General features: G+C 32.8%; 2 protein-coding genes across 4 annotated transcripts; one reads left to right on the top strand and one right to left on the bottom strand.

Annotated features, from left to right (window-relative positions):
* The first annotated feature begins 997 nt into the window (after positions 1 to 997).
* On the top strand, positions 998 to 7,936 carry LOC118035489 (uncharacterized). Of its 3 annotated transcripts, none has more exons than XM_035041074.2 (10): positions 998 to 1,166; positions 2,486 to 2,619; positions 2,939 to 3,083; positions 3,209 to 3,336; positions 4,433 to 4,504; positions 5,411 to 5,519; positions 5,610 to 5,734; positions 6,640 to 6,681; positions 6,957 to 7,169; positions 7,566 to 7,936. In XM_035041074.2, the coding sequence occupies exons 1-10, from the start codon at positions 1,013 to 1,015 to the stop codon at positions 7,632 to 7,634; spliced, it is 1,191 nt and encodes a 396-aa protein (XP_034896965.1). In that variant the 5' UTR covers positions 998 to 1,012; the 3' UTR covers positions 7,635 to 7,936. The 3 variants fall into 3 exon arrangements, with proteins under 3 accessions (XP_034896965.1, XP_034896964.1, XP_034896966.1); XM_035041073.2 differs by having other exon boundaries at positions 1,002 to 1,166; positions 5,411 to 5,537; XM_035041075.2 differs by having other exon boundaries at positions 1,003 to 1,166; positions 2,470 to 2,619; positions 5,411 to 5,537.
* Positions 7,937 to 11,298: 3,362 nt separating this feature from the next.
* On the bottom strand, positions 11,299 to 14,781 carry LOC118035488 (F-box/kelch-repeat protein At1g67480). The gene is made up of 4 exons (XM_035041072.1): positions 14,622 to 14,781; positions 13,655 to 13,725; positions 12,718 to 13,564; positions 11,299 to 12,121 (listed from the first exon to the last, which is right to left on the bottom strand). Exons 3-4 carry the CDS (start codon positions 13,233 to 13,235, stop codon positions 11,494 to 11,496), a joined length of 1,146 nt encoding a protein of 381 aa, XP_034896963.1. The 5' UTR covers positions 13,236 to 13,564; positions 13,655 to 13,725; positions 14,622 to 14,781; the 3' UTR covers positions 11,299 to 11,493.
* Between the last annotated feature and the right edge of the window lie 189 nt (positions 14,782 to 14,970).

Below are 14,970 nucleotides of genomic sequence, written 5' to 3' on the forward strand. Positions count from 1 at the left end.
ATTTGAACATCATCTAATAAATTTTAAAATTTGATAATGTAAAATAAAATGAATTTTACAGAGTTACAGTGACACTTCAAGACATGTCAATTGATTGTACCAAAATTCACAAAATGCTAGAGTTTAAATTTCTGTAATTTACTTTATAGCTATTATGTCATGCTCACATCACATAAATACATACATGTTGCCCCTTGTGGCAGTGCGTGTTTGGGAGTGTAGTTGCTGTTGTTTTTCAAAGTGATTTTCATTTAGATTGAAAAAGCATACCAATAATATTTTTTTTATTTTTTATAATGATTTTTTATTTTTAAAGTCAAAAAAAAAATTATTTTTGAAAAGCACTTTTCCACCACAATGAGACAAGATAATTATTTATCTTTTCATTTTATATTTGAAAGTTGAAACCTAGGACTTCAAATAATTAGTTTGATAATTATTTTTTAAATTCAAATCTTTAATTAATATCTTTTAGAAGAGTTATTACTACTTCGTATTATGTTTATACAGGATAAATCCTTAATAAAAATATGGATATGAAAAACGTAATATTTTAATTAGTTTTTAATTTCAAGTAACATAAATTTTATTAAACTTACTTTAATTATTTTTTTTACTGAAGCATGTAGATAAAAACAATTTGATTACATATTTGTAATAAAAAAAATAAAAAAAAATTAACTACAGCTTGGCAGTGAATATTTAAAAATAAGATATTAGTTATTTTTTAAAATATTTTTTACTTGAAAATATATTAAAATAATATTTTTTTTATTTTAAAAAAAATTATTTTTAATATTAATATATTAAAATCTAAAAATAGAAAAAAATTAATTTTAAAAAATATTTTAGATTTTGATGAAACACTGGTTTTAAACCTTTTTACTGTCACCAGCAACTACTAGAAATAAAAAAGTTGCAATTAGGTCCCCAAATAATAATTATTCTCAATAATGCACTTCTCAACAACCCAATGAGCATGTGCCTGTGCCATCCAGCAAAAGAATTTTCTATGGTTTTAGATGTTATTATAACGATAAACCAAAGCGTGATGATGTTCTGCAACCGTCTTAATAAGACGACACTGATCAATGCTGTGAAGAGAACTTGCGGCCTCCCCTGTGCTTTAACCCTCTCTAATCTCTCACCTCTCCATTTCTCTACTGGTAAGCAACAACCCATTTCCTAAATTTCCTTTTCTTTTTCCCTTCTTTATGTCATCTCTGATTCTCTCTTGTCTGTTTGTTTCTCGGACAATCTGATGATGGTTTTATGTGTTCTAAAGTTTTTTTCTCTAACATTTCTTAATGGTTTTGATTTCTTTTTTAGTTTTATTAATGACTTGGTCCTGCTATTTGAAGTGAGACATGAGTGGCATCTTTGTGTGCTTTATACTTTCCTATAATTGCGAACTTGGACATTAATGATTATTTCTAGTTAATATTCATTCCATTCCTTTTGAATGAGGATGCTCAGTGATGTTGGATTACTGCAAATTTAGTCTGATTTAAAGCTAGAAATTCTTGAAAATCAATGTTCTTTAGCTTTGGAATATGGATATATACATTGGAGCCAAGAGGGTCTAATTGCAAGTTCATATTGTTGTCAACTTATCCTTGATTGCGCAGCTCTGGCCTGAGATATGATTTGGGGAAATGGATGATGTTCAGGTGAAGTCTATAAAATGCGGAGAACATGAATCAGAATGTGAAAGATTGAGTTTTCATTAAGGAATGAAAGAATCCTTATTATTCTCGTACTCTTAGATCTTTCAACTAATCATCAAAATGAATGTCTTTACTATGAGCATAAAAATGCTGTACCTATTGTATTGATTGAGTGCTGGTTAATGAGAGAGATGGCATGGCTGAGCTCGCTTTGGTTAGTAAATCTTGGCTTGTGTCTTGGGGAGGTTGGGAAGTCCACATATAGTTGCACTGATTTGCCTTCTTTTTATTTAAGGATGTAAAGATGAGAGGCCATATAACTGCAATTTGGTTGTAGTGTTAAACAGGCTGTAGGCTTGGAATTCAGACTCTCCAAATTTAAGCCAGCTGTGTATGATTTGTTAATCCCACTCGCAGAATCTAGTTTTTACCGATTAGACAGTGGTATATTATTTGATATTTGGATATTCAGTAATGACATTTGAAGCATGTTACTATTCTCATGTGAAATCCATTTTTTTATATAAAATTTAGTTGTATTTATTGGAAATGCACGCTCCCAGTGACTATGTTTGAATCTATTTCAACAAAGGCTAGCAGTAAGTTCCCTTTATTTAAAAAGGAGTGATTGCACCTATTCCTTCATGAGGAAGTTTCACCATATGATTTCATTGAAATGGAATTTGCACTTTGCACAATTTACCTGGCCTTTCAAGCACATTCACTAACCAAGAATATTCTTTTTTCCTGTAGATAATACAAAGAACGGTTATTTATAACTTTTACTGTTTTCATTGCATAGTGTTTGTTCATTGCAGATACATTGAGTAAGGTGGAGCAAATGGTTGGGAACAGTGACATGCACATCACTCGTGTTCTCTTTTGTGGGCCATATTTCCCTGCTTCTCATCAGTACACTAAAGAATACTTGCAGAAGTACCCTTTCATCCAGGTACTGTCCTTGTCTGCATTATTTCTCCGTGGCTGAATTCTTATACATATTCTTAGCATTGTAGATTGAAAGAATTCATTCCTTTCTGAGGCGTTTTTTTGCTTTTACCAACCACTTAATGCATTCGTTGAAAGTATATTAGATATTTTCCAAAAGTTGCCTGTGACATTTTGCTTAACCTATACGTTCTATTCCTTTATTTTTTTCCTAAAAAATGACAAGATAATTACTTCAAACATATTTACTGTTTAGATAATTTTTCTACTGCCTGTTCATTATGTATTCAGTTGGTATATTGCTATTTGCTAACTTCTTGTAGGTTGATGATGTCCCACTTGCTGTCGTGCCTGATGTTATATCAAACTACAACATTTGCATAGTAAAAAACATGCGGCTAACTTCAAACATTATATCCCGTGCAACTCAGATGAAACTTATTATGCAGTTTGGTGTTGGTCTTGAAGGTAACAATCTAAATTACCATAATTTTGACATTTCTGGTATCCTATCAGCCTGATCCATTCTTATTTTCTTTATCCTGATGCATCACTATCAAAATTGGTTGCCTATCATAAATCTTTGCATGAAGGAGTTGATATTGACGCTGCTACAAAGTACGGAATTAAAGTCGCCAGAATTCCAGGTGATGTGACTGGAAATGCAGCATCATGTGCAGAGATGACCATATATTTAATGTTGGGCCTTCTTCGGAAACAGGTTTCTGTGCTTATTTAGTTACTAGAAATAACTTTCTTACTCTGTTCTAATCTCAGCTCAACTAAACTAAGACTCTGTCTCAAAGTTCGACTCAGTTATGTGGATCCTCTTCCACTATTGAGCTTTATTTTGGGCCAAAATGCTTTTTGGGCTGTTATGATACCAAATCATTTCGATTCTGGAACTAGCTGTTCAGAAAAGGCAGGTAGCATATAATTTGTTTGACTCGCAAATGGCTTTTTAGTCACATTTGAAATGTTACTTGAGTTTTGATAACTATGGTTTATGTTAAAATCCTTTTCTTTTGACAACAATGACTGGGTGCTTTAATTATTTCTCTTTGTGCTTCTTCGATGTGATGATCTTTTATTCAGAATCTAATTCAACTTTCTGAGGTTTGAGTGAAATTTGAGTTAAAATCTCTAAATAACTTATGGACAAAAGTGGACAAATTATTTCAAACACAGAATTTTCTGTGAACTTATGGTTTTATATGATCCGTGAATCAAAAAAGACTTGAATTGATAGAGTATCTTACTTGCCCTTGATATCATTTGAGTGACATCTTTAAAATACAGTGTATGGTTAAAAGATGTCATGCTTCTTATGAGTGCTTTAATAACAAACAACATAAGTTGCTGATTGGCAAAATGAAGATATTGAGGTGCACAATCTTAACAGGCTCATTTTCTGTTCTATGCCCATTCCTGATTCCAAGGCCTTTCTGATTCTAAGCCTGTCTCCGATACTGTTGTTCGTTTGTTGTTTAGTTGTCCAATTTCTTATGACTCTGTCATCCTGCATGCATCACCATGTCAGGCTACTTTTCAGGGAGCACTATCATCCCTATTACGAGGTCATGTATCTGTAAAATCTGTGCACATCAGCACTGGTTTCATAACAACTGTCTGGCTTCCCCAAGAAGCAGGCTTTGTCCTTTTTTTCCCTTGAACAAAATTGGCTTTGTCTATGCACTGTGGTAGCACTCTTTTAATGAATCCTCACTTTAGCATGCTGCGATTATTTTATTTGCTATGCTACCTGTTTTCTGAATGAACTTATTATATCATTAGAGTAACTTGTGTTACTGCTATAGAATGAGATGCAGATTTCCATAAAGCAGAAAAGGCTTGGAGTACCAGTTGGTGAGACACTACTTGGCAAGACAGTGAGTATAGATCTTTATGTTTTTTTTTACATCCTCGTCTAATATTCTTCTTGGTTACTTCTCTTAAAAATTCCATGAATATTTGGCAGATAGATTTTCTTTTCCTTGGTTTAATGTTTATGTGATTTTCACAAAAACACACAAGGAATGAATGTTGACAACGTAAATTCTAGATACAATCTGCAAATTGAATAAAGAAATGAGAACTCTGTTTTTTAAGTTCTGTTACGCAAAAATATATAATGAATGGTTTGATAACAAAGCTCCTGGTGTCAGCATGGAGATATAGTATCTGACTGTTGGCATGGCAATCCTAAATTGAAGACATAAAAGGCCATAACTCTATGTAAAGTTTGATTGAACAGTACATGTATATAAACAAATGCGCACTTGTTTGTATTTATGCTAATAGAAAACTGTGTATGTGTTTATGCGAGTGTGCAGACACATACAGCAAAAAATATAAATTGCTAGCTCCAATTAAAGTCCGTCATTTTTCTTCAAATAAGTCTCTTTTTACAATTCAAAATATTTTTAAGGGTACTTAAAAGAGAGAGCACAAGTCATTTATTAGTGCAAGAATTATAAAATTACAGGCTTTGGGGATGTGAGAGACAGAAGCTTAAAAAACTATGTTCTTTTCGAGTAACAAGTCTGAGTTCCTCTAGTAAATAAAGCAGTCTGTGAGGAAAGGACTCATTAGTGGTGGTAGTCAAAGTCTACAGAGAAAATTTTAATTTGGAAAGACCTCTGTTCTACCATTTGAACTTGAATTTATGGTGTACTTACTTATTAAAATTAAACAATTAGTTCAAAAGTCTTTATATTTGTTTCCATCTACCTTTTTGTGATCTTCTCTGATTTTTGAAAATCCCATATCCTTGCTGGATTTTTTGGCTTCTGTAGGTATTCATTATGGGGTTTGGAAATATAGGGATTGATTTGGCAAAGCGCTTGCGACCATTCGGTGTCAAGATTATTGCCACAAAAAGGAGCTGGGCACTGCATTCTGAAGGTTCTCTTCAATCCGATGGTATGCAAGAGTTCACTGTAGCATAACAAAATTGATCTGAAGGCTTTTTATTTATTCATTACATATGCTCAGGTTTCCTAATTGAAAATGGTACCAATGATAATTTGGTTGACGAGAAGGGCAGTCATGAAGATATTTACAAGTTTGCTGGAGAGTCAGACATAGTTGTTTGTTGCTTGAGTATGAATAAAGAGACAGTAAGCCTATGCTCTCTTCTGTACTTTGTGTACTTTGGAAAGATTTCCTATTGGATTGCATTGAAATGGAGATGCTCAGTGGACTTGGAGTTGGCTCATTTGGACAAGTTGCCAGCTAGCACAACGAATTCTTGATCAATTGCATTCATCCCGAGTGCATGGCAAAAAGAAGTCTTTATTTGACTTCGTTTCTGCTTCACCACCTCCTTCCTGTCTAGAATAAAAATCTTATTACATAATGGAAAATGTTCTCATACATTTTTAGTTTTCAGTGTATTTTGTCAAAATTCTTACATCAAAGGAAAAGTTCTAGCCTATCAAAAAAGGAAAATTTTCAATTAATATAGCATAGATAAGGAAAGAAATCTTACAATTTATTCCCTCTCCATCATTTGTTAATTGTTGTCTTTTAACTCTGTCTGTACTTCCTTCTTGAAATTAGTTTCATACCTTTTATATGTCAAATGAAAGAAGGCCATGCTTTTCTTTCTAATTTTATACTCTGTTCATGAGTTAATGGTAACATTTTTAGCTTATTTATTTACTTTTGGAGGTCTAGATTTGGATTTAACTGATTGGTCTATTCAATGAACTGCTTGAAGTAAGATATCAATGAGCAATTTGGGCGACAAAGAATTTGAATGTGAAAACAATTGTCCTATATTTCTATTCAACCCTTGGATTTTTCTCCTATTCTAATTTTTAATTTGAACTTGCTAAAATAATGTCAACTGATATTTATGCTTTTTCATTTTCTGTTTGAGATGTCTATTTTTTTTGCATCATACTTGTATTGTATTTCTCTCCACATGTCTATTTTATATAATTGATTGGCTAATCCAATAGTATGTCTGTGCTACAAGATGGATTGTCCAACTCACAACTTTTGGTTATTGCACTCTCAGGCTGGTATTGTGAACAAATCATTCATATCTTCAATGAAAAAGGTTTGTGTTACTTGTACTCCTTTGTGCTGGAAACTTTCCTTGTTTGCATGAAATTGTGACGCGTCTTTGTCCTTCAGAATTTTCTCTTGTGATCCACACTTGTTTACTTTTTTATGAGGTGCAATAGACAAGAGTGCTTAGAACTACTGTTCTTAATGATTATGTATAGGTGATGGTCAATAAATAAAGCATGTCAGCTTTTTTCTTATCTGGTCTAGTTAATTTTTTTACTTCTCTGCCTAATCATTCAACACACTATAATATATGTTTTTCAGGGTGCCCTTTTGGTAAATATTGCTCGAGGAGGTCTCTTGGACTACGACGCTGTTGTGCATCACCTTGAGTCTGGACATTTAGGGGGCTTAGGAATTGATGTCGCTTGGACTGAGCCATTTGATCCTGATGACCCAATTCTCAAATTCAACAATGTTATAATCAGTCCTCATGTTGCAGGGGTTACAGAACACTCTTACAGATCCATGGCTAAGGTATGAACCTTAAACAGATCCTCCGGATTCTTGAGGTGATAACAAATAACCTGGTATTAAGTTACAACTTTAGGCAAGTGATAGATGCAATCTAAGATCATTGCATCTACCTCTTCAGAAATATTTAAATCCTTTATAGGTTCTCAAAAGTATTCATGCCACCAAATATTTGTAATAGCCATGCACCCAATGTTTTTCTCTCACCTGCTATAATCAAGGATTACATTTTCTTTTAACACAGTGCCAATATGACCGGTACAATAAATTAGCTGAGGAGTATGAAATCTTGGCATAATTTCTCTCAGACACGCAATCTTTTATCATAGCCCTTTTCGATGTAGATTTCTTTAGATTATTTGGACTGTTTTTCGCTCTGCTAATTGTGTAAATCTACAGGTTGTTGGAGATGTTGCCCTTCAACTTCATTCAGGAACTCCTTTAGCAGGCATAGAGATTGTGAACTGACTCTTGAGACAGCTTCACAATTTGGACTTCCATGAAGGGAGATGCATCTCCCATCTTCAATGGCTGAAGGGCCATCCAAGATGTGCTTACTTGATGATGTTGTCGGGTAGGCCAACCATCTCAAATGTCTGTTGTTTTCATGCATTGTGAGTTAGACCATGCAAAATTGAGTAGACAATGTCTCAATCTCTTAGAAATTGAGTAGACATTCAGACAACATTTAGCTCTTGACATTGTTTTTCAGTGCCATCAAATGGCCTCATTCGAAATATGCAAAATTGAATTTTAAGTTATTTCAGGAATTTCTTGGAATTCACAATGAGCAACTTTATCTTAAACCCCACCATGAGTTTTGGTGAGTGTTAGAAACCACACTGATTCCAACCTCAGCTCTAAGCTAGTTGAAGTGGCCTCCATGAATCCGGAAATTATTGTTCATAAGAAAAAATAAAACAGTATTAATGATTAAATTGCTCGTGTCATCAAACCTTTGACTGGGGACAAGGTTGTTTTTTTACCATGAGAAAACTGTCATTAATAATTTGTGCAGGGTTAAGTTAGTAATTTTATTTTTTATACAGTAAAATTATTAACTAACACTAGATTAAAAAATTAGAATGTCTTTTAATTAGGGATGTTATGTTCTTTTTAAAAAAAATTCAAAATAATAAAATTATTTTGTTGTCTTAAAGATAAAATTAAAATAACTTTTTTAGAAGTTTTTTTTATCCTTTTATATTTGTTTTATTATTAATATGAAAGTTATTCAAGGGTATTATTGTATTTGACACTATAATAAATATTATATGAAAAAAAACATGTCAGCAAGGGGATGGCGCGTGAGAGGTTGTTAGATCATCAAATGCTAACTTCCAGGGCAGTGTTTGAAAGGTCTCGATGTCTTCTCTGTAATGTTGCATCACATGTGCCTACCACACCTCTGTTTTGGTGCCGACAACTATTTTTTTCTTCTTCTCTCTATCCTTGAATTTCATGTTATCCCCTTCAAAACTTCAGACCAATCACTTCAAATTTTCTCCCTTCACATTTGGTCTATGTTCTTTTTTTTATTTTTTTTTTATTTTAAATAATCTATAAAATTATAAATTTTTTTCAATTTCACCCTTTTTATTTTTAATCTTTTAAATATGATTCTTATTTTTTTTATTACTATTTATTTTGTTTGAAATTATTTTAGATTTTTTTTATCAAATTTGATCTCTATTTTTTTTAATATTCTTTTTGCTTTGGAAAGTTTTTTAAAATGATATTTTTTTACGATTTCATTCTTTAAAATTAAATTGGTTGGGAATTAAGCTTTTTAATTGAACTCAGTAAAGGGTTTTACGAGTTGCAAGTTTTAGATATTAAACCATGTTGAAGAAGTTCGCCCGAGTTTACTTGGGGTTTTTTTTTTTTTTTTAGAGTGTTGCTTTGTTATTTTTTATGATTTGTCTTTTATGGGGTTAGTCTTGGGTTCATGATCAGGGTCATCGATTTTAAAGATTAATGCGAATTGATGTTTTTTTTTGTTCTTTTTTAAAATTAATTTATCTCAATTTCATATTTTAATATTTGATTTATGGGAAATTATTCTTTGTGATTTTTTTTCCTTTATGTTCTATTGAGTTATTCTGATCTTATGCCCATGATCGCGTGGTTGAATGGTTAACCTGTATTGACTTGGATTTTTTTTCCGTTGCTTTTTATAATTAAATTTTATTTTTATTTGTCATTTAAGATTGAGTTGTTCAATAATTGAGCTTCATAATTTTATTCAGTTTATTTTTAAATGTGGCTATTCTTGTATCACGATTGTGTTAGAGATTTTGTATCTTAACTTGAGTAGGCTCGAATCAACTTTTTTTCACTATTTTTTATTATTACATTATCATTTGATTTATTATGAATTAGTCTTCATATTTGTTTTTTCTAATTTTCTTTATACTCATGGATGTAGAGTTTGCAAGTTAACTTTATATAATGGTTTTTTATTTTTACTTTATTAGGGTGTGTTTGGTTTTGCAGTAGCTGTTCTGGTTGTGGTTTGAAAAAAATTGTTTTATAAAAAGTACTTTTAGATGAGGTTAGTTTGGATTTGGTTAAAACTGTGATTAAAATTGAGGATTGAACAAAAAATAGTTTAATGTAATTGGTTAAGAATGCTTTTTGAAATTGAGTGTGTATATATATATATATATATATATATATATATATATATATATATATATATATATATTCATGGTTTTTAATTTAAATATGATAGATTTAACTATTGCTATTACATCATATCATACTTTATGTTTTTTTATTATTGTTCCATTAAACTATCTACAATTCCATTACGTACAAAATTCATCCAACAAGAACTATAATTTTCATGATTTTTTTAGTGTGCAATAAAATTAGGTAAAATATTATCAGAAATAAAATTGAGATTACAGTACGAGTAAATTTAATTCACCTTAAACTATTTTTTTTTTGAAAAACAAAAAAAAAAATTATTGTTCATGTACACGGAAACAATGAGAGTGAAATCAATTAAATATACTGGTTTTTCAAAAAAAAAATATTCACGTGAACAGTGCTTGTGAATTAAAATTCACTGTACTAGTTTTTCAAAAGAAAAGAAAAAAAAAAAACTGTTCACTTTAATGAACATTGCGACAGTGGAACATAACTCCATTGTTCAGTGATTCCTCCCCATAAGAAGCAGTAAAATTATGTTTCTACAAAAATTACGGCACAGCCATGTTTTTTATGGGTAATATATGTATTTATCCGTAATCATATTACCAAAAAGCCTCTTCATGTATTTTTAATTTTACCCTAACATTATTGTTTAGTAATCAAAGGGGTTCAAGTCAAATTTATTTTTGTCTTTTTTAGAAAAAATTTTATCAATTTATTTTTTATCATCATGTTATTTTATTCATATTATTTAAATGACTAATTAAACCAATAAACCAATAACTCAAGCCTAAGATTTTTATTTTCCTTGGCATTTCTTTTTTGTTAGAAAAAGAATTTGGTTGGCCTGTAACACAGCATGGGGCACAAATTTTATGATTTTTTAAAAAATTATTTAAATTAAAATTATTTTTTTCAGCTCATTTTAATATATTAATATTAAATATAATTTTTTTAAACATAAGAAATATTATTTTACTATATTTTTAAATAAAAATACAATTTAAAAAATAAATCGACACGCTTTTAAACAACCCCTAAATTCCATGTTCGCCGTTCCTCCTTGAAGAGAGAGCTGCTTTGATTTGTAAACACTCTTACCTGCCATCCAATCAAAGCATCAGCCTCTTCGCTAAACAATTTCAAACTCCGTATCAAAGGTTTAACTTTTCCATAGGAAACGCATTGTTTAATTATTGTTTAACAATTTGAAAACAATAAATGGCAAGGTAGGAAACGCATTTCAGGATTCTAAGCAGATCCTCTTTCTTTTCCATAGGAAACACCATCAAACAAACGAGAATCACAGAAACTTCAAGCCATGTTCCCTGCACTAAGATCAATGTCCCCTTGAAGGAATACCTGCTTAGGCCCTAATGGAGGGATTAATTATTTTCTGCTCAATGGTCCAAGGTATAGCTGGGAAAAAACAGAAGAGATCTGGCCAGGTACACAAGTTAAACTGAGCCCCTCATGAACCAAACACAAATATACTCCATGAAATTATGAAAAATTGATAACACAATCCAGTTTTAATAGTTCCACCACATGCCATATGCATGAATTGTTTTGGGGGCAAGAATGAATGTGCCAAGAGATCCAAAACAACTAGATTGGAAAATTGAAAATACCAAATGAAAGATTCCAAGCTCTCAATCAATGCATTTGTTCATGCCTTGATGGTCACACTGCACAAACACCATCCAGACGGCTTTATCTGGGAAGTCTGCCACTCTGAGCCTGGGGATGCATCAGGATCATACAATAGAGTACGATAACCTGGTTCCATCACTTGAGAGAACAATAACAGTTTTCCATCAAGTATCCCAAACCGAAACCCGATGCTTGAGCTCCCAGTCAAAGGAACTGGTACCATTTTCCATGAGTTGTCTTCTGGACTGAATATAGCTAGTTTCCTCTGGTTCTTCCACTCCATACAGTAGAGTTTCTTTCCCAGCACAGCATGAGCAGTAACCATGACACAGCCATTCTTCATTTCACACCAAGTGTGTCCTACAGGATTGTACACGTCAACAAATTTTGAATTGCCAATAGTGAAGCTTGACCTTCCTCCCATGACATAAAGTTTCCCCTCAAAGCTACAGGCAAAGCAACCCCACCTAGGGCGGCGAAGACTTTCTATCAAGGTCCATTTGTCAGTGTCAGGATTGTACATCTCGACACTAGAGAGACTATCACCATCCATCCCATTGCCTCCAACAACATAAACTTTGCCATTAACTTCTGCACAAGCAAACTCATAGCGAGCCACATTCATGCTTGCCAATTTCCTCCAACTGCAATTATGAAAAAAATGCAGTAAAACAGTGAGTATAAGAAAACAATTCCCAAAGGAAATAAGCATATAACCATTTGGTAACAAAGACCAAAAATAACAAACGAGCAACCCTAAACAAGGACATACTTTCTTGGGTTTTACATGTCCTTTCCAACAAAATGGTTCTCCAAATTGAGAAACTAATCAGTTGGTCGGACAACTAGTAAATGCCAATAACATACCTGATTCCATACTGATTTACATGAAAGATCATTCATAGAACTCAAAAAATAAGCATAAAGACTTCAAACTAACAAATGCAAATTGTTCCATAAAATCCACTAATTTAAAATGTCAGAATTATCTCTTATCTAAAAAAAAATATCAGAATCATCAAACCAACCTATTCCCTCTTGCCAGCAAAATGCCATCAAATCAATAGGCTAAGCTATCAGTTACCAATTACAAGAAGACTTGAAATTGATTTGATTATTAAATCAAATTATATGATCTCAAACTTCCAACCAAACAGGGGAAAAAAAGAAGAAAATAAATATAAATTCAGCTCATAACAATAGGGGGAGGGTGAGTCCCATGCTTGTACAAGGAACAAACCTGTTGAGGCAAGAATCATATTCATAAACATCTGCGGAGGCAGAGCCAGTACCATCAATCACTGAGTAGCCAGCCATGACAAGAAGCTTTCCATTTAGAACCACTACCCCAAACTCAGCCTTAACTGGACCAGGCATTGGTGGTAGAAGTTGATGTTTGTGTCCTAAACAATCAAAAACCTCCCAGTGGCTTTCCTTTGCTTCAGAGTCCATAGTTAAGACATAGAGCCATTCCTCTAGCAAACCAGCTAATTTTCGTATGGTTATGAGTTCTTTGCTTTTAAGAAAAGACCTCCATTTCTTGCATACAGAACCCATGGTTGGGAAGTGGGAGCGAGGAACTAGTGCAAGGCAATACTTTGCCACATCATCTGGCAGCCCGGGTAGAATGGGGCTGTCAATATCATAGGGGATCTGAGAAGCTAATCGAGGGTTACTCTTGAAATCTTGTGTGATCAAAGTGGACAAAGTCATGTTTGCTTCTGTGAATCTTTTCTTTCCACTCACAATCCCAAGCATTTTCAACTAATCTAGAGAGAAGCAGACGATTCTTGTTTTTTGTCTATTACCTCTCCCTAGGAAGATGATTTAGAAAGAAAAAAAGACAATCGATTAAAGAAACTCATGGAAACCATCACCTATAGGAATTTTCAGAGACCAAGGCATGAAAAATGTTGCACCACAAATCACTTGAGAAGTAAATGCTGAGGATTTTCTGTGATTTGTCCAGTCTGATACATATTCCATTCTAGATGTTCTGCTCTTAAAGTAGTTCCTTTCAGTTGTTTTATACAGGATACCTTCTAAACCTCTAAAATAGTCTCTTCCTGCAAACATTGCCTGAATATCTACAAAAGAAGGACACAAAATATTATGAAGCTGAAAAACCAACATGTACTTATCAGATTAGAATTTTAAAGGGGAAAAAAAAATCCTACCAGTGACAGCCATAAAAGTTAGCAAGTCTCAGCCTCCTCTAACTTCCATTTTCATTGGAGATGATAAATTCCTGGCATGATTAAATAAAGGGAACAACAAAAGTCAAAGCAGAAACTATAGTATTTCACAGCATTCAAAAATTCATTTCTTTGAGGAGAAAAGAAAAGGTAACCAATCGCCACTTAGATAACTGTAGTTTTCAGTTTCCACTACCCTAAAGCTTCATGCAATAATGTAACAAAAAATCAAATTAGTTATCTCCAAACTTGCTATACTCAAATATCCCACGGATCATTTTCATCACATGTCATAAAGGAGGAGCCACTACATTAGAAAATCATCTTCTAAACTCATGTCACATCTTACCAACCTAACCAACGAAACGTATGTCGAGAATACAAGCAAGTAAAGTTAAAGGTAAATATCCTGATTAGCATCTAATCATCCTAAACAACCATTTCATCATTAGAAGAAGACACCACAACAAGCTGAAGCATCTTAGCCCCTCAAAAGCTAAACCGAGAGACAGATCAGATCTGAATAATATTTTCCTCCAAAAGCCACAATGCAGAGCCTCTAATAAGCAGATCTAAATCCAATAAACAGTTTTACTATAATGAACAAGTATTTACCTAACAATGGCTAAAACATCAATATCAAACCATGAAAGTTCAGATCTTGTACAATAAAATTCAAGTAATCAAAGAATTAAAATCCTAAGCACCCAGAACGTAAAACATGTCATGAGCAGTAAACTACAAGTACTTTATATGTAAAAAAGTGTATTGAGCCCTTCAAATGATATAAAAATCTACGTTGTTATTACCTTGGTAACTAAGAACTACAGCAAACAACATCAGAAGGAAGTAACATAATTTAAGAAGAAGCAAACTATGGCATGGTTGACTAAAAGCCAAGAAAAAGAAGACCCATTTCATCTATGGCAAGAGAGACAGAGGATTTTACCTTGAAGCAAGAAGGGAAATAGAGTTGGAGAGGTTGTTAAGGAGTGCTTGTTGCAGAAGATTTGGTCTTGGTAATGGGAGAGAGAGAGAGAGAGAGAGAGAGAAACAGAGACAGAGAGATAGAGAGAGTAGAATGAATTAATGTTGGATTTTTACAGAGACAGAAACTAAAATAGGAAATTTTTAAGATTATAAAAATTGAGAGAGAGGAGAGGGAGAGAGGAGAGAGAGAACGACTTGTCACTTGTCAGAAAGAGATTTTTTGATGGATTGTTTGGATATTATTAGTGTGTGTTTTTTATGCACGATTCTGTAGGGTGGAGGCAGGTTCTGATCCACTGATTCTTTTG

This window comes from Populus alba, chromosome 13 (assembly GCF_005239225.2).
Source record: "Populus alba chromosome 13, ASM523922v2, whole genome shotgun sequence".
Lineage (NCBI taxonomy): Eukaryota > Viridiplantae > Streptophyta > Magnoliopsida > Malpighiales > Salicaceae > Populus > Populus alba.